The sequence below is a fragment of the Phascolarctos cinereus genome, unplaced genomic scaffold, assembly GCF_003287225.1.
Source record: "Phascolarctos cinereus isolate Bilbo 61053 unplaced genomic scaffold, phaCin_HiC Scaffold_5;HRSCAF=322, whole genome shotgun sequence".
In the NCBI taxonomy this organism is placed as follows: domain Eukaryota; kingdom Metazoa; phylum Chordata; class Mammalia; order Diprotodontia; family Phascolarctidae; genus Phascolarctos; species Phascolarctos cinereus.
This window is the reverse complement of record NW_027555958.1, coordinates 86043097-86062658: the sequence shown is the minus strand read 5'-3', so window position 1 is coordinate 86062658 and position 19562 is coordinate 86043097. Positions and strand designations below refer to the sequence as shown.

Here is a 19562-nt window from a genome sequence, read left to right as displayed (position 1 = left end):
TCTCTGCCTCTTGGAAGGTCTAGCTCCATCACCTCTACTCTGAACTCCTTCCTGATCCCTTGGTTTTTAGTCCTGCCCTGTCTTAGAAAATTACTTTGTGTTTTGTTACTACTTTCTATTTATTCAGTAGAATGCAAGGTCCTTGCAACAAGGACTAGGAATAATTTTTTTTCTTTTTTCTGTATCTCCAGTGCCCAGCACAGTGCCTCACCCAAAGTAGGCACTTGTTGACTTGAATTATTATTCTCATTTTAAAGATAAGGAAACAGATTTAGAGAGGGTAAGTGACTTACCTCTGATCAAACAACTAGTAATTCGTGGAGGCATGATTCTACAGCAGGTATCTTTCAAAATGAGGAAATTGAACAGGATGGTCACTAAGGTCTTTTCCAGTTCTAAATGAATAATGTTATTCATGTAAACAGATGATATGTAGTAGTTTTCCATTCTCATTTCAAAGATGGAGAAAATAAGGCATCGGAGAGTGTGATGACGTGCCAGCAATTAGAATTTATGATGTCTGATGCCAATTTTTAGCTCAAAGTGTCAGCATATGGCTTCTCTCATACCTGCTCATTGGCATAAAATGCCTTTGGCTTATTTGCCCATGAAAGGGCCTTGCCTTGGCCCTGACAACCGAGCTGGGAATGAAAATGAAACGATCCATCTGTGCCCAGGTCTACAGGTTTACAGATGGCATTGTTGTATGACATTACTTTTCCAACTAAATCAAACAATGCTTTAAAAAAACCACACACAACTTAAAATATCACAAAGTCTACATTCTAATCCATTTTGGGTTCCTAAAATCCTTTTTCAAGTCTCCCATTTCTCACTATTTTGCTAAAAAAAAACTTTACAAGAGTAAAATTAGTTTTAATTATAATTTTGCCAATGTAGTGAATTTATATTGGCACAAGAAACATCAAGATCTGCCATGAGCCAAAGCTCTTCTGGATAATTTGTAAAGATTAACAAGCAATGGAAAGGCAGTAGGGTGAAATGGATTAAAAGCTAGTTTTGGAGTCAGAAGACTCTAAGCATACAAGTTATATAACCATGCTCACTTTGCAGTGTTCCCAGCAACTTTCTAAGGTCACATTACAACAGTTGCCCATCTGCATTGGGAGAGAGAGTATTCATACACTTTCCCCCAACGAAATCACAGGTCCAGATTAAATAACATAGCCAAGTTGGTTATGTTAACAACACAAAATTTTGACTGAGGACCAACCTATCACTTACAGCATCCCAGTGGTCCAAGGAACCACAGAGACCATCTAATCCCACTTATACCTGAAAGAGAATATATCAACCATAAATGGCCATTTAGCTATCATTTGAAAACCTAGAGGAAACCACTAATTTTTCAAAGCAGCCCACTATTTTTGAACTGTTTAAATTAGAAATACTACCTTGAATAATCATTTTTATGTCTCTGGGTCTCAGTTTTGTTATCTATAAAATGCGGAAATGAAATCTCTTACAGCTCAAACATTCTAGGGACCTGTAGTGGGAAGAACTTTGCAATCACCCACAGCAGACCGGGAGGCTAATTCTGGCTCTTTCACAAACTGACCTCTGACAAATTAGTTAACTTTTAATGGCTTTAGTCTTTTTTTTTGTCTATGGAAAAAATTAAAGTTTTAACTAGATATTCTCTCAGGTTCTTCCAGTACATCCTCAGCCTTTGAGAGTAACTACCAAGGAATAGTGGAAAGTTAATGGCACACAGGTCTTAGGAACAAAGAGAGTTCAGACATCTTCCAAACACCCTGGTAAATCTCTTTAAAAGCATTTAAAGTAAGAATGGTGAAATTGAAGATAAAAAGGTGTAAACTCTTCCATCCAGTTCAGGACTGCACAAAGAGAGGGCCAGAAGTCTGTAGAGGCTCTGAGTAGAGACAAATCAGAGGAGGCAGGAGGAAAAAGGTAGAGGCAGTGAAGAACCATAGCAGGAGACTGGATTTGACCAGCGCTCAGGAAAGCCTAAGGCAGACACAATAGGAGCACAGGAGGAGAAAGAACCAGCGCAGCACCTGGGAAACCACACGCCCAGGGTGTTACAGAAGATTTACACTCAGCACAATCCATAACCATGACAACTTACCTTTATACAGTATTTACTACGTGCCAGGCACTGTGCTGAGTGCTTTAATAGAGTCTACTGCTTTTTGTTGATGTCTCACAGGCAGCCTCTCAGGTGAGATGATCGCAGACTGCAGGTACACTAGCACTCTGAGCCTTCCATCGCGTGCTTTGTGCCGCATCTTCCATGCTTTGTGCCGCATCTTCCCTGGGGGAAAGCTGCTTGGGTCCAGGCTGGGCATCTTCTGACCCACACAACCATTTCCATCTGTACCAACACAAGGCATCTTCTACCTCCTGTTGCCAGCCCAGTCTCCTAACTGACATGTGAAGAACCTACAGTGCAAAGAGTGATCCTCCCTTTAACTTTAGACCTCCCATTTCCTGCTCGCCTATCTTTCGATGGTACAGGAATGCTGCTCTCCACTCAGTAATGAACATTCTCACACCTGGTCATACCCTTCACATCCCAGTGGCTCTGAATGCCTGTAGACCGTCATCTAAACCCCACTCCTTTCTGCCTAGCACCTGATTTCTCATTCGCATCCTCCTCAACCCTCCTATCCCAAAGTTTCATTCTAACTTGACCCAGCCCTTCCACTGTACCCTCTGGAATGCTTGTTTCATAAGCATCTTCCTTTATCTTAAATCTATTCCATTCCTCCTTCTATCCACTAGCTTTTTCTGAAAACCATGAATACCCTAACCATTCAGTTCTTCAACCTATTTACCTCTCACGAGCTACTTCTCCATCCTACCTTAGCCACACACAAATATGGTCATACCCTTGACCTTGCCAACACCTGCAAATTTACCACCTCCATGTTCAAGAATTCTGAAATACCCCTATCCAACCATAATCTACTGGCTTTCCCCCTTTCTTTCTGCCTTCCTTTACATAACTCTCACTTCATCAATACCATGACCTCCAATCATTCATTTCATCCCTCAATTCTTTCCCAGGCCAACTCCCTTGCATGAGGTGCTCTCTTTTCTTCTCCCCATTTTGACTCCTTGGTGAACTAATTCAAATCTACACTGTCTTCCTTTCTTGAATCCTTGGCCTCCTTATCATGTTTACACCTAGCCAAGCCTTAAACTTCGATCACTTCCACTATTCATTGCCTTTGCTCCTACACAGATAATGGTCAATGAAGGTGGGGAAAAAATCACCCAACAGTTCTGATTGAGTCCATAAAAATTTTGTTACAGAACCTCAACCGGGCCCTTATTGCTGCTAGGCAATCCTACTATACCTTCCTTGTCAGCTTACTATCCCACTCTACAGAGGCTTTTCCAAATCTTTTCCTCCCTCCTCAAATTTCCTATAGCTCTCCCTTATCCCCACCTTCTCAGGTGAGAACATTGTATCATATTTTACAAAAAAACCAAACCAAAACAAAATAACTTTGTAAGATTTAAAAACTCTGATCAATATAATGACCAACCATGATTCCTGAGGACTGATTAGCAATGTTATCCAGCTCCTAACAAGGTGATGGATCCAAGATGCAAAGTGTTTTGTTTTTTTTCTGTGCGGAATATGTAGAATTTTGCTTGCCTATATGTTTTTATTACTTCATTTTTCAATTTTAGGGAGGAGAGGATCATTAGATATAGGAAAACCTCCTCCCCCCCAAAGAAAAAAAAAAAAGATTAAAGAAATGAAAGAGAACCATTGAATCATTTTAAAAGCATAGAAGAAAAGAGAAGCAAGACTAGAAGGAATCACAAATAACCAAATTAGCTTTCAAAATTATGAGTTCATTATATATATTTCAAAGAAAAAAAGCTTTGTGCAATAAGATTTGCAGTTGCTTGTACCACTTTCTTTTTTTCCTACTAGTACATATATGCAAATAGTTATTTTATTTGGTGTTTTCTAAATTTGGAATAAAAAAAGAATGACTTACCAAATAGGATTTATTTTTATACTACATGCCATTTTCACTTTTCAACTCTAGATGGTGCTTTAACACACTTTAAAAAGTTCAGCTGAAAACTGAAAGAAGCAAATGGCATTTACTATCTTAGAGACTTTTCTCAAAGAGCTAGCAATTGATCTTTGTATTGACCCAAGTGATCAGAACACGATAGGTGGATGGATACTTTTCTGTGCGTATCTATGTTTAACTCAGTGAGGGTTGATAGTATGTTAAAGAAGCTAAAAGAGGAAACAAAATAGTATGCTGCACTGCTAATATAGTATAGAATAAGGAAGATGACAGTTCTACTGGGCCCTGGCCATACCACAGCTGGATTTCTTAATTCAGTTCTCAGTTACAAGCTTAATATGAGTTCACAGTGTTCAACACTGCCATGAAACATTTTCACCTTAAGAGACCAAATAGAAAAAGGGATTTCCTATGGATCAGGGGTTCTTAATCTGGGGTCCATGAGTTTGTTTGTACAAACATTTTAGTAACTATATTTCATTGTAATTGGTTTTGGTTTTGTACCTTTAAAAATATTATTCTGGGAAGGGATCTATAAGTTTCATCAGACTGCAAAAGGGAATTTCTGACACAAAAAAAAATAAGTATTCAGATTGTGAAGTCTTCCAGATGCTGTTTGCCGATAATGTTATGCTGATTTCATTAAACCTCAGAACAATATAGGAGTACTTACGCAAGATTCACAACTACTCAAATGACATCAATTTTATAATACACGTGAGAAAAACCAAACAGATGAAGCATACCAATTTTCCAGATTAATATATAAATCAGACCAATTGTACACTGAGCTTGTTCATCAGAACCTTTTGTTTGTTTGTTTGTTTATTTATTTATTCATTCATTCATTCATTCATTTATTTATTTATTTGTTGGGTGAATGTTTAGATTTGAGCAGTGAATTGAATCCAAAACTGAATAGGGTGAAGAGAGTGGGTTGCATTATGTCTGGAAAATGGGGCAGAATTTTCAATGACACCCAAGCCTTGCCCTGAAAATACAAATTTATCTTTTTTAATATCAGTATTATTCCAGTGATGATGTATGGCTTCATAATCTGTAATCCTACAATCTCTGATGAATCAAAATTATGGGTCAACCAATGGAAAACAGACATATGGTGGGCATAAATAGTCTATAGCATATTATCAAAGATGAACTGTACGCATAAAGTGGCATAAATGACAATATTCAAAAGATGTATGCTTGGAAAATGAGGTAGGTGAGCCCTATGAAGAGAATGAGGGATATAAATTGGCAAGCCTCCATGTTCCCTTGGTAAAAACATGGGGGATGATGTGCACCAAAGGAGGTATTGCCTTATTGGTGAGATAATGGATCCATTCAAATAATGAACTATAAAAAGTTGATTGAGTTGGAAAAAATGAGATTTTTAATGAGTCCATTTATTCTGACACTTATTTTTTTTGACAACATTTTGAGTTTTGAGGATACTTCCTATTAGAAATGATTACAATTCCTAAACAGTTCCAAATGTTAAGAAAAGAAGCAGTTATCAATAGCTTTAGTTGAAGGAACTGTTCAAATATGTTAGGAAGGCTGAGATTTTTACATACAAGTTTTGAATGCCCTTTTTCCTCATTCCATGTTATAATCCCAAAGCCATTATTGGTTTGAGCTTGAAGATTTCTTATAAATAACATTGAAATGAGATAGAAAGATATAGGGAAGCTCAATAGCTCAATCCTTGAAAGTAGAGAAATATACCGAATGTATCAAAAGCCTTATTGGAGTTGTAAGCTATTAAAGCTAGCATTTAAAAAATGTAGAAAGAAAAATTGAGAAGATACATGGGGCTTTTAGGTATTGCTTTCTAGAAAGAGTGATGATGTGAAACCCAGCAACGGAACTTTCAGAGGTAGCTTTTATGTTATCATGATGTCCTAGGAAGATGATTTAGGAATTAACTCTTTCAAGTCAGAAAAGCATAAAATGCCTCCTTGACAAGTTGCTTTTAGTTTTTGATTTTGATATGCAGATTAGTGATTTTGTTTCCACAAACTGATGGCTTCTTAATGACTTTTTGCAAAATCCCACATGTTCTATAGTAAAAATAACAAATCAATCCAATACATACTTAATCACTTCTTAGACCTCATCTGAATACTAGTTAGTAAAAAACAAACAAAAGATCAGTCCCACATTGCACACTCCTTCACTAAAAGCCCTGATAGCAGAGACAGACATGTTTAGGCATCTACATCCCTGTCAAAAGTCACTGTAGTGTCTGTTTCAGTTACAGAGAGTGAAGTGATTCTTCTTGATTGGAGCAAGGTAAAAGGCCAGTTCAATGGCAGGACGCACTATTCTGATGCTACTGACACTAATAAAGAAATAAGAAACTGGCTACATCTTCATTTGAATGAGAGTTCAAACTGAACCTGCTTGTGCCCAGAAGGCAGAACTAGGGACTGGGGTTGTATGTTAACTAAGGCACAAATCTTAGCTCACTGCAAGGAAAATTTTTCTAGCTATCAGATTATTAGCGGTGCACAGGTGAACTGGCCTTCCTCAAGACAGAGGGGGTTTCTTTTCACTGAAGGTCTTGAATGTTGAATGTTAAAGAGGGGATTTCTTTTTGGAGTTAGTTTGTAATAGGCTGGACCTCTGAGTGTCACTCAGGAGTATCAACTCCTTCTCTTGAGGTAGGGAAGGACAGAGGATCAGTGTCACAGAGGATCTGAACTCTTGACCCTGTGATTTGCTAGCTGAATGACCTCCATGCCTTTGTTTCCTCAGATGTAAAATGAGGGGTTGAAGCAGATGACCTTTAAGGTCCTTTCCAGCCTTAAATCTAAAAATTTACTTTAAAAAATCTAAAAATATTACTAAAAATCCATTTTATGTTTGCTCTTGGGGAAAAAAGTAGAAATACCACGTTTTTCATACCAAAATGTTTACAGGTAAGTGCTTTTCAATCACACCTTCCAGAAAGGCTCATTCAAAATCAATTCTTAATGAGTTCTTACTGCCACCTTCTACAGACTAAAACCAAATGTTGCAGTTGTAATTTGGCCTTTGCATGCCTCGTTTTGTTTGGCTTTTACGAATCTTCATGGCATCTTTTTGAATGTCCAGAAATGTTTTTATATCAGTGTGCCAGAAATAGAAAAACATCGAGCCTGTAAACTTATTGAGAGTTTTCTGTTCTTTCTCCATTTATATTTGTTGCAAATAAAGCTGAAGGATTATTTATTTATTTACTTATTAATTTATTTATTTAGTGAAAGGTCTCTCGCATTGTGAAAGCAGGCTTGGCCACAATGAAGTTAACTCTCACAAATCCCTGGCTCCTCTCTGTAGAAAAGAAAATGGAAAAACAAAGCAAAACAAACCGATTTTTATTAGAGCAAGACACACAAACCCCAAGAAAAGAAGTGAATTTTTTTTTCTTACTAGGAGGTATTTTCCTGGTAACATGACACAGTAAAAGGAAAGCATTCTTTCCATTTAAAAAATGCTCTTCTTTAGGGAAAAACAGGAAGAATTCAAGTCAAATGTTAAGAAAGACCTCATTCAATTTATTTTAAAAATAGTAATAGTGGATAGAGTTTCTGGACTTGGAATCAAGAAGATTTGAGTATAAAGCCTCTTAACCTGTAAACCTTAGTTTCCTCATCTACAAAATAAGGAAAATAATAATAGCACATACCTCACAGGGTTGGCAGTGAGGTGGTATCATTGATTGTGTGCTGGACTTGCAATCAGGAAGCTCTGAGTGTAAATCCTACCTCAACCATTTACTGTGTTAACTCTAGACAGGTCACTTAACCTTTCTGGGCCTATTTCTTCACCTGTAAAATGGGGATAACAGTACCTACCCTATAGGAATATTGTGAGTACATAATGAGATAAGATATATCAAATGTTTTGTAAACCTTTAAGCATTATATAAAATGTCAGCTATTAATGTCATTACAAGAATGAAATAAAGTAACACAAGGGCTTTCTCAAACATCAAAATGTTACGTAAGTACTAGCTACCACCACCACCACCACCACCATTACTAACACAACTATGACTAACATCACACCAGGGCTAAAATGTAGTGCTATTGGCACTGATGTTCTTCCCTCAAAAATTAATCTGTACACAAGCCAAGTAGGTGTATTCAATTGCTCATATTTATTTAGTTGGTACTCAAAATAACACAAGAGATTACCTTTTCCACAAAAGTTATATTTATTTTTAAATACACAACAAAGTTAGTTTTAGAAAACATTGTTTTTTAATTCCATGTGAGTGGAACTCAGGGGACCTTAAAAAAAGAAAAAGACAACAAAGTTCTTCCATAACATCCCAGCAATTTTCAAATGAAAGATACAGCTTTATTACTATATTTAAATACCTCTCCGGCACAATCTCAGCACCTTGAAACACAAATACAAGTACTAAGAGCCCCTGCACTATAGCTCATTTTTGAGGTGCATCCTATTCTCTAAAACCAGTTGAAGAGTAGGTTTCATTCAAATGTATATATTTGTTGACAATTGTGTAGTTTTTCCTGTTATTCATTCTTAATAATCCAGTCATTACAAATATGTTAACTTCTGTTCAATGGAATTACATGGTTACTGCTCCCTGTGACAATAATAAGATGACGACTTTCTTTTCGGGTTTTATTCCTGAATGATCAGTCAGTTTTATAGTGAGAGCAAATCTAAAAAAAACCAACCAAGACACTTTTCTTTCCTCTATGGCACTAACAGAAGAATAGAACCGAATCAATCAATTTCACCTCATTTTTATAAGGAGATAACTTGAAAATGGTTCTTTAGAACTCAGCCAGTTCACAGTGCTAATTTGATAGCCTAAGTAGGTTGTCCTAAATAGATGCAAATGTCTCCCTTTTCAGAGTGTTAATTTTAAAGGATTCAGTTAGTCCTTTTTCATGCCTAGACTAGGAAAATATTTTAAACATTCCACAAGAATACCAAAACCAGCCCTGCCTTTTCACTGACAGAATGAAAACTCCCATTTGTGGATATTACCTAGAACATAGAAAACAAAAGTTCCTATACTGCTTCTCACAATTACTCTGCTGAGTACCTTTGAAGAATGGTGCAAAATTCTGCTGCATTCAAGACACAAGATGTAGAACACATCTAGAAGGATGTTAAATCAGGAAATCAAGAAGTCTGGACAGCACTCCAGGAAAAGAAACATTGAAGAAACCGAAAATAGGAGATACTTAGCCCAAAATAGAATGTAAAAGGAAGCATACAAAGCAATCTAAAAATGTTGGGATTTTTGTGGAGAAGAGTAGCCTTCTTGTTTTGCTACAGTAGAAGGCAGAACTGGGGCAGACGGTTGTGATAATTAATGGTGGATTTGGCCTCAGTACTAGAGTGAAAGATGGTCTAGCAGATATCCAGGGCCTATTATGTGCCAGAAACTGTGCTAAATGCTTTACAAATACTATTTCAATACAAAAATTATCTCATTTGAGACAATATTTGAGGAGATCAGACCAGATGACCTCTAAAGTCTTTTCAAGCTGTTTCCATGATGAATCATAAATTAACTGGGGGAAACGTTCAAAGCTAACCAGAAAGCAGTTACAAAAATAAAATTCGATTCTTGTGGAAAATCCAACAGTAGCAGTCTACATTTCTACCTTAGTCATATGTAGTATTCTGAACAAAACTGAATAGTCACTGGAGGGCTGAGGATGCTGAATGGTCTCATCGTCATCACATTGAATAGAATGAATTCTTATCTTGTAGAATTGTAGAGGTGGAAGGACTGAATGTATACTGACCTCATGGTATCCATACCCTCCATTTTAACTTGGCTTTAAACATACATCCCTAAAATCCACTTTTTTTTTTTAAAGAATCCAGTTTATCAACACTGAAGTTTACTTTTACTATGGCTGCCATATCCTATTTGTCTTTTCTTCATTTGCATATCATGCTTTGTGTTTCCTAGGTCTGCAAGGTTTTTGTGTAATTTCTCCTCATCTTTCAGTTATTCTAGATGAATTAAGAAGCAGAAATTTCAAAAACAAATCAAAGATGAAAAAGTGATCTAACTTTTGACTGTAAGTTCAAGTCTACGGTATCATTATTTCCTATTTTCCACTGGGTAGCTCCCTTCTCAGCAACTGCTACTCCTCCTCACTCACTGGCAGGTGTTGATGCAAAGCCTTACTCTGCCTCCTTAATCCTGAGCAAGATCAGGATCTACACAAAGAGGAGAAACCTCAGTGTTGAGATACAGAGTAAGACTCTTAGACTTTACACAGTGTCCCAGTCTTGAACTTTGTTCTTATGATAATCTTCAATCACAGGAATTAAAGCTGAGAGGAAGCTTCAAAGGCAAACAAGTCTAAGTCACTCATTTTAAAGAGAAGGGAAAGTGAAGGCCAGAGAACTTAAGTGATTTAACATAGTCACAGGGGCCACGGAATTGAACCCAAGTCCTCTGATTGCAAATTCGTTTACAAACTGAGTTGGTTTTCTCTCTAAATACTCACAAACAGGAAACATTTTATTCAGCCTTATAAATGAAATGTGTACTTAACAAGAAAACTTCAATGTCTTGTATGTTCTTAAAGGGGAGAGATCTTATGAGATATATGTTAAGTGCCTGGTGCTGTGTTTTATACTAAGTACACTCAATATTAACTGGCTAAAAAGGTAGTCGTTGTAAGTTACCTACATTTCTCCCTAATTAATAAAGTTGTATCGATTTACGTTTAATAATAAAAGTGGCCTTTTTCCTCCTGAATATTTGATTGATAGACCCCTGAGAGTCTCCAAAGCCTGTGCACTATTTTTTTAGGCAGTTGGGGTTAAGTGACTTGCCCAAGGGTCACACAGCTAGTAAGTGTCAAGTGTTTGGTCTGAGGCTGGATTTGAACTCAGGTACTCCTGACTTCAGGGCCGGTGCTCTATCCACTGCGCCACCTAGCTGCCCCCCATGTGCACTGTTTATTAAGGTCACATAGGAGTACTTCTGTACTTTACAACCCTAGTAACTCATGCTTGGAATACATCTTCATGACAACAAATATTTCTGTTTTTAATACTTGCTGAAAAGAGTACTCACATGACAAAGTTAAATTGTTCCCCATCCTTTTTAGGTTAGAAAACAGACTTCACTGCAGATGTTGCTACTTGGTGCAGGAGGCTGCTCACCCGAGCAAAATCTTTAAGGAAAGTCAGTACAGATACTGTGTTCCTTCGTCCACAAAGAGTTTTTGGTCTAAAACTTCCCTTTAATATGGATGAAGAAATGCTATGCTTTCATTCCTTCTATAATTGTTTGTTTCCTTACACAATGAAATTAATTTAACGCCTACCAGTTACAAAATGATTTATTTCAATGGATTATTGAATGGGCTAGGGTTTGCCAAATGAGTCAATTACTGACTTCCTAAATGGGATCAGGCACTTAGAGAGCTGCATTAACTGTAATTCTGCAATGATAATGCAAGGAATAACAATCCTACTTGGCTAAATCAGGCTCTACACTTTCCAAGTCACCTGAAGAGTAGCTCATTCACTTTCCAGGACCTAGCACTTCAAAGAACCGACACCAGAAAAGGCAAACAGCATTGGCCCAGGACCTACAAGTCCAAACTAGGCCATTTAAAAGCCATGGGCCCCTTTTGCCTCTACTGTTCAGTTTTCTCCTGGGTGAAATAAGGGCTATAGTACTTGGATCTCTGAGGGCAGTTAAAGGGATTAAATGAGATAATGGAGGTGAAAATACTTTTGAAAGTGATATATAAATATAAGTTACAACAATAAGGATGCTTAAGGTTTCTCCTTAAAAAAAATCAATAAATGATTAGGGAGAATACATGTAGACTAAATGTTAACTTGTCATTAAGCAACAAACTTACCATTTTCTCCTTTTCCCCTCTAATCAATACAAATTTATACAAAGTCTCTATAATCTTTCCCCCGCCATTGAGAGCAAAAGATGGACATGAAAAATGATATTTAAAAAACTCTGTATTCATTCAGTAATATTCACACCAAAGAATATAGTCATTAAAATTATGAACATTTCTAAATATATTTTATGTATCATACATATGTATATATATATATATATATGTATATATACTTTATATGTATAATTACATATCCACAAAGATTTCTTGCTGCTTTAGGCCAGTAGGTAAAACAAAGATAGGTTCCCAACAGGACTCCCATATATGCATACATACTGGCAGTTTGGTTTATGAATTTATTTACAACTTGCCTAGATCATAATAAATGATTACTGTTCTATTATACAAACATAACAATAAAGGATTCTTTTAAATACAAAGACTGCAAATGAATACATGAAAAATTACACACCATGTACAATATTTATAATTTATAAATGCAAAGTTAAGACCTTTTTAAATTATTGCACTGTGCATATTTTTGTACAAAGATTTCTTTGTGTCATACATAGAAAATCATTTTTAGCTCATTAAGTTATGAACTGTAGTAAAACTGGATGTTGTTACCTTAAGGTTCTTTCTCCTTGATAGACTAGCCCAACAGACCTTCAGAAACAGATCAATCTACCACACCAAATAGTTTTTTATTCATCTCTCTATTTTGATGCCTCACATACCCAATTTGACATCCATGCACAGTTTTTGGTCAGCATGTAGACCACCACCAGCAGGTTGTGATCTACTTTGCTAGGTTGGGATAGGGACTCTCAATTCTGGCTGAGGATTCATTTGGACAGGGGTGGCAATTTTCTGTCTCCAGACAGAATGAATGTACTGTATCACTGCACATCATGGTAACTATATCACAGTGTTTTAGGCAAGGGCATTATTTTCAGTGGACAGGTCTGGTGAGCAAGTGAGGGTCTTGTGTAGAAATGGCTTCTATAGAACAAATTACAGAACATTTTTACTTAATCTGGCTGAGTAACTAAGTAAAGGAGTTTACGTATAGAACAGTCCACACACATAAGGAAAAATAAGCTTCAAATGTCTGATGGGATACACAAAAAGGATATTTAGACATCTCACAGCACTTTGTATCATGGTGCCTCAAGAAGAAATAAATGTTACAGTGCCATATGCCATGATATAATTAACATGATGTTTTAGAACAAGCTTACTAGAGTATGTAAATAACACATATTTTAACATTTTAGCTTACAACTGGAACAAAATCCCTCCAATTAGGCTTCTATAAATATACAATTTAATTATATCAGCTGAAAACTGACATGTAATATCATCTTCTCTTCAAATTCCTCCAAAATCTCTTCAAATTCAGCTTCTGTGTTTCCCTTTCAGCGTTAGTTTCAGTAAACACAGTGTACCAGCTGAATTGAGTGTAATGTGCTTTTGGATGCCAGTTTTCTACCACTTGTGGGGTAAAAAGAACTCTCAAATACACATTACAACGTTTTCTTTGTCATTGTGGATTTAGAGGAGAAAAGAACATTAGAACTTGAATGAAAATAATGCTATGTGGGAATTTAAAACAACCAATTGTTCAAACAATATTTGTGGGAAAGCCAGTGTCTTTTTGTTCCACCCACCCAAAGGTTTACTTCCTTGATATACTTAATTTAGAATCATAAAAATTCATTTTCAAAAAATTCATTTTTTTATCATAGTGCAACAACTTTCATCTCCCTAATACATTTAGCAATTCACAGAACCTGGATATCAAGTATGAATGTGAAGGCTATCCTGCATCGGTTGTCAACAGTACTACTCTCAGACTAACGTGTTAAAAGACATCAGTGGAAAAGTACTTTATGAATAAAAGTAATACTTGTGAGAATGTAAACATAACACAACCTCCTCCTATGACCAAACTTCTCAAAATCACAAGTGATGGCACATTCCAGCTAATCTGCATCTTACAATGATGTTAGGTCAGGCTAATAACTTGCAATATATGTCACATATCTAGCCTGTGAATAAAGGAAAAGCATTAGTCAGCAAACAGAATGGAGTAGAAGTGTCTGCATTTGAAATATAAGATTTTCAGAACTTAATGTTTATGTGCACACCTGAAACCCAACAAGATCACATCTTAATTAAAGTCACAGTTCTGCGTAATTTACTCAGTCTGAATAGCCTCCAGTCCACTGTTTACAATCATAAGTGATATACAGGAATGTTTGAAGTTAAATAAAAGACTATTAAGAGAATCACCCTATTCATGAAACAACCATTTTTATCCCGTTAAAAAGCTTTTGTTAGTGTTGAACACAGTTTCTTTGGATGGGCTGTGGCAGCTTATGGGTGAGATGAGTGTTCAATGCTGTCTTCCTCCTGATGAGATGGAACACCAGCAGGCTTTATAACACCTATTACTGTGTTACTATTCCCTAAGTTCCTGCATCTCTTACCATCTATGCCCTACAGACCCTGGGAAGTAGTATCGGACCTACATATGTGGTCTAAGGAACCCTAGACCTGGACATCGCCCTCACTACTGTACCCATAGGACGTCCTGGCTTTTTTATCTCTCTACAAACTCACAATCTTTTCTGTGCTATTTTCTCCAATTAAAGTATAGGCTCCTAGAGAGAAGAGACTATTTATTTCTATTTGCATTCCCCAGCCAGCTAAGCACAGTTCTTGACAAATTAGTTTATAAATACTTTTTCATTCATTCATAATGAATATGTAAAGTTGTAGGGAAGAGTTGTGAGTTATGCTTTTTGGGGGGGGAGGGGAGAATGGGGAGAGCAGTATGAATGAACAGTCTGGCCCTATTAGGACTCTTAATAACAAGTAAGATCACTTCAGAAAATATGCAAACACAAATCTATACAGACCCTGCTGAAAAAGCTTTCTTTAACATGCTTTGGATGGTATGATAACCAAATATCAATATTATGCACCAGCGTGCTGAATGTGCTTGAGTGTGGCTTTTAAACTACATTAGGACCTGGTTATTTCAAATTAAAAATATCCCAAAGAATGCATGGCATTTTCCAACAAAAATCTAGCTTCAAGTTCATTGTGATTTTTTGCAGCTCTGGCACTGGCTGTAGAAATAATTCATAGAAACATTTTTTTTCCCTTTTCATTTGGAGTGGAAGACTAATGGCAGGGCTAGACAAGTAGGTAGAGATGAAGAAGAGAAGTGGGTTCGGATTTTCAAAGGTAAAGTCAAACTGTACTGGGCCCAGGGATCACAATCAATTGGTTTTTTTTTTTGTTTTGTTTTGTGCTGTTGATGAATAAGGCAGTTTAGCAATTGTTACTCAGAAAACGCTCCATTTTCTTTTAGAGCAAACATTTAATTCATCCTGGTTTCTCTCTCAAAGGCTAATTGCTAATGTTGCTCTCTTTCAGTTTAGGGTTTCCTTCTGTCTGACTTTAATATTTGAAGTTGGCATGGATACCCATAAATTTTACAACACCTGGAAAAATAGTATGAGATACATTCTATGTGACAAGAAAACTGCTTGATTTATACCTCATCATAATCAATATAATTTTCTGCAAGCTTTGAAACACTCCATATATCCACAGCTATGTCCTTAATAATGTCCTTAATTCCACAAGGGAAAATTGGCCAAATAGAAAGTATTCCTCTACAGAGAAGCACATCAAAACTTCTGGTAATAAAAGGCATCTGGCTGGCTACAGGCATTGCAATGCCCTTTAAGAGCTGAGAGAAAGATGGGAAACACAGATCAGCAAGCCTGCCTGTTAAGTACTGGGACAACATCTGGCAAAGCATGAAAACACCCCTGGACTGCTTTTTTTCCAAAACATGTTAACCAAATATTACAGTATCTGAGTTAAAAAAAATTTTTTTTGACAAGCCTATGAGACCTTGGTAGTCTGGAATGCCCTAAAGTAGTATTCAATTTATCATTTGGTTTTTTGCCAAATTCTATCTCTTGGGAAAGTATCTGCAAAGAATCAGCTAACAAACAGCCAAATCTAGATTTCATAGCTACCGATGAGATTCTCTACCTAAGAAGTGCCCGTGCTACCTACAGCAAAGTGATTAAGACTATTTTCAGTATTGACTGTCAGAAAGAGAAATAGCCAAATTTTTCTAAGATTGAGAGATAACAATCAACTTGCTTCCTTCAGTAGCTTTTAATTCAAATACAATACTTTGAGGAATTCTTCTTTGTTAATATTGGTTCTTGATGACAAAAATCACTAAATTACTCCTGGAGGAGTGAAGCCCTCTTGTAGGACGCTGTTACAAAGCTTTCTTATGTACATGATACTCTTTGTACTTAAGGCTTTTCTCAATTTTGATACAATCCCTTTTCAGACTTTATAAATTTCCCATAAATTTTAAAACAGCTCTTCTCAAAGAATAAATTGGATTTTATCATCTTCTTAACACATCAATTTTGTTTCTTTAATCACAGTAATCACAGTGGTGCTCCTGTGTTTCCTTTGGTTTATGGGAAATAGATTCCACAGGTGAACTAGGAATGGGAATTCTAGAGAGACTTGGAGACTGGAGAATTGGAAAGTGAGGTTCAGAAACCAACAAATGGGGAGGTGGCTCAGTAATATGGCAATGAGACAGATTTTCATGGGCAACTTGTGAACTCCATCTCATTACTTTCACAATAACCTTCTAAGTCTTTCTACAAAGTTATGTTTTTCCACTTTTAATACACAAAGCTCCTCTACATATGAAAATGTGAGTGTAATTCATATTATAAAGAGAGTATTTTAAAACTTATTAAATTAAAATAAATACTCCGATTTCTTTTTAGGTGAATGTTACTTACTTTAAGCAAGCCTGTCAGGTCTAGAAGCAGGCTGACCCTTTTGGGTCAGCTTGTAGCATTGTGCTAATTGTTTTCTCAGCATCTTTAATAACTCATGTCCCTCAGCACTCACAAAGTGTTTGGCTAATACCCCCTTAGTAAACTATTCAAAAATCACACAAGATCTGGTCCAAAGTGTTTTGGAGTTGTGCTTTCTTTTCTTAACTGGCATCATGAACAGTGATTTTCAATTCAACAAAAGACTATATAACAATGTGCCACCAAAACCTATGGATCTTTCCACTTGGAAGTCTGGTTACAAAACTGTTATGTAGTAATAAGGAAACAGGTATCTGTGGCTCTTCTGTGTTGCTCCCATGAGTACATGTTGATAGAAATACATGGGCATTACTATTGTCTCACAGGAAGATTGCCAAATGGGCAAAGCAAGCTGTGGATCAAAAGTTCTGGTTATCAGTAAATCAGTAGGTGAATTTAAAAAAATGTCTGGCATTTGGAGACCATTTGCACGAGTATTTTTTGAGTTGGGAAATGTGTCTGAAAATGGACATTTGTGAAACTGGTTACAAAAAAGATTCTCTCACTATAAAAGAGAATACATTTGTGATCAACAGGGCAAGCTGGTTGGAAATTATACCCTTTCCTTCTTTTTTCTGTTCTCAATACACCCACTAAATTTGAACCTTCAGGTGAGAAGGCCAGATGAATTGATTCTCTAGTACCACTTAAAAAAAAAGGAAAAATAAATTATTTCTAGGTTTGCTATGAAGTGAATAAGACTTTGTTCAAGGTTCTACCTAAGTTTTGGTATTTAGAAAAAAGAAAGTGGATGATCTCGAAAGTAAGCTCTCCTAACTTGCAACTCCTGGCATGCAACAGTCAGCTGGAATCACTGATTAAAATGGGTTTTAGAGCTCTGAACTTGGAAACTGGTTGCACTTTTGACTGCAGAAAGAAACTCCATGTATTGGAGCCTCAGTGACAGCTGTAGTGCTTAGGTTTTCTGCTAGAGGTCAAACTGATTATAAGTAGATCACACATAAACACATTCACCATAGTAATGTGTAAAAATTCCTATTCATAACCAAGAACTTCCAAGCAACATCATTGTGAAAGCCTGCCAAAGAACAATACAATTAAAGTACCATTTTAAACCTTCTCTAGAAAGCTACAGCTTAAAAAGTACCCCCGTGGTATGATTTTCTTCAGTTTTAAATTAAGGCTTCAGCAAAAGCCCCTAAGAAAAGGCCACTTTGCAAGTCATATGGAGTTTACTTGGACAGCTGATCCCAAAACATGAGTAGTCCTCATTTCTCACTGTTTACAGTACATCACAGATGAGATTGGTAGGTAGTCATCCCGTTGAGATATCTCCTTGATGTTACTTTCCTTGAAAAGGTTGTCCCACTTAGCAGGTGTGGCTTTTTTTTTCTGTTTCATGCTCCCTCCATAAAATAAAATAATATAAAAAAGAGAGGGATGAGGATGAAGCTTTCAGGCAAAAACTAATAATCATTGTTGATCAATCTTCAAAGGCAGTGAGCTAGAGGTCTCTGGAGTTCCTGTCTGGTTTGGAAGCCATATAAGACTTTCCTCTCCTCTAATTATTTTCTCCCATTGGCCAAGATTATCCCTAGAATGCAAAGAAAGTAAAAATGGCATATGAATGTGAAAAAAGGTTTTCATGATTAGATATTACAGATAGGTACTAGGTATTACAATTTGGAGAGTTACCTATTTTACAAATAACATGTAGGTCAGTTATAAACTTTACTGCTACAGTCAGTGGCATAGTACACTGAAAGGAGTGTCAGACCATTTCTTCCTGTCATTCCAGCTTTGGCTATGTTGGAATTACAGAAATAAGGTCAGAAAATCAAAGTTTGTGGAACTCCTAAAAAACATTTTAGCAGATTTAGTTAGGAGTTTGAAGATTTATCATTTTAAGATTGCAGAGAAGAAGTACTAAGACTTTGGGTAATTCCAGGAACTCCCTCCCTTCTGAAATATCTTAGTAAGTTTTAGGGTACCACTCTGTAGAATTGTTTTAAGGGGAAAAAAAAGGATTAAATTTTATAAAAGTTTTGAAAGTGAATGGCAAGATTAATGGTATCATTAATAGCCTTGTTCTAGGGCAATGAAGGAAGGCAGCTAGTTTGGAAGTAATACCAGAGCAAAGAAAGGAAAAAAATTAGGTAAACAGTTTGCACCTTATAGCAACCTCTTGTTAACCCTCTAATCATGAAAAGAGAAAAGACTGTTTAAACCAGGGATGCTCTGTGACTCCCCCAGGTTGGAGACCCTTTCCCTATTGCCCTCTCATTCCCAGATCAGAGGCCCAAATACAGGTGTTGAAAAAAAATGCTGGAAAAATGTAAGAAAACTTGAATTACCTTCTGCCCCTCCAGCTGTGCAGTTCATTGCCCAGGGCTCACCTGGTGGGGGTGCGGAGCAGTAGCTGCAGCAGGGCATCCCCCACTGGCAGTGGCCCCAAGGGCCTGTGCTCCTGAGTATCCTGCAGCCCACCCCTCTAGGCGAGCCTGGGGGTATCACCCAAGTGCAGTATATCCTGCCCTCCCTGCCCCAGCAGCGCCTGGCCCCAAAGCTGCAGCTGTTGGAAGGTCAGGCCTCCAGGTCAGTATCTACTTTGTCCTGTCACCAGGAATTACCACCAATGGGAAGATCCTTGGACCAGCCACCCTAGCCCTTGGGATTCCCATTCTGCAGCCAGTGCCCACCAAAGCCCAGTCAGTGTCTCCAGTGCAGACCCTGCCCTGCTGCTGCCTTGG

The 19562-nt window shown here is 37.0% G+C and overlaps 1 protein-coding gene across 1 annotated transcript in view; it reads right to left on the bottom strand.

The window, feature by feature from the left end:
• Positions 1-8171: 8171 nt before the first annotated feature.
• Positions 8172-19562, bottom strand: part of PDE10A (phosphodiesterase 10A) — a 394215-nt gene continuing 382824 nt past the window's right edge. The window contains exon 23 of the mRNA XM_078155052.1: positions 8172-18406. Coding sequence (XP_078011178.1) covers positions 18286-18406 — 121 coding nt within the window. The 3' untranslated portion in view covers positions 8172-18285. The remainder of the gene's footprint in view (positions 18407-19562) is intronic.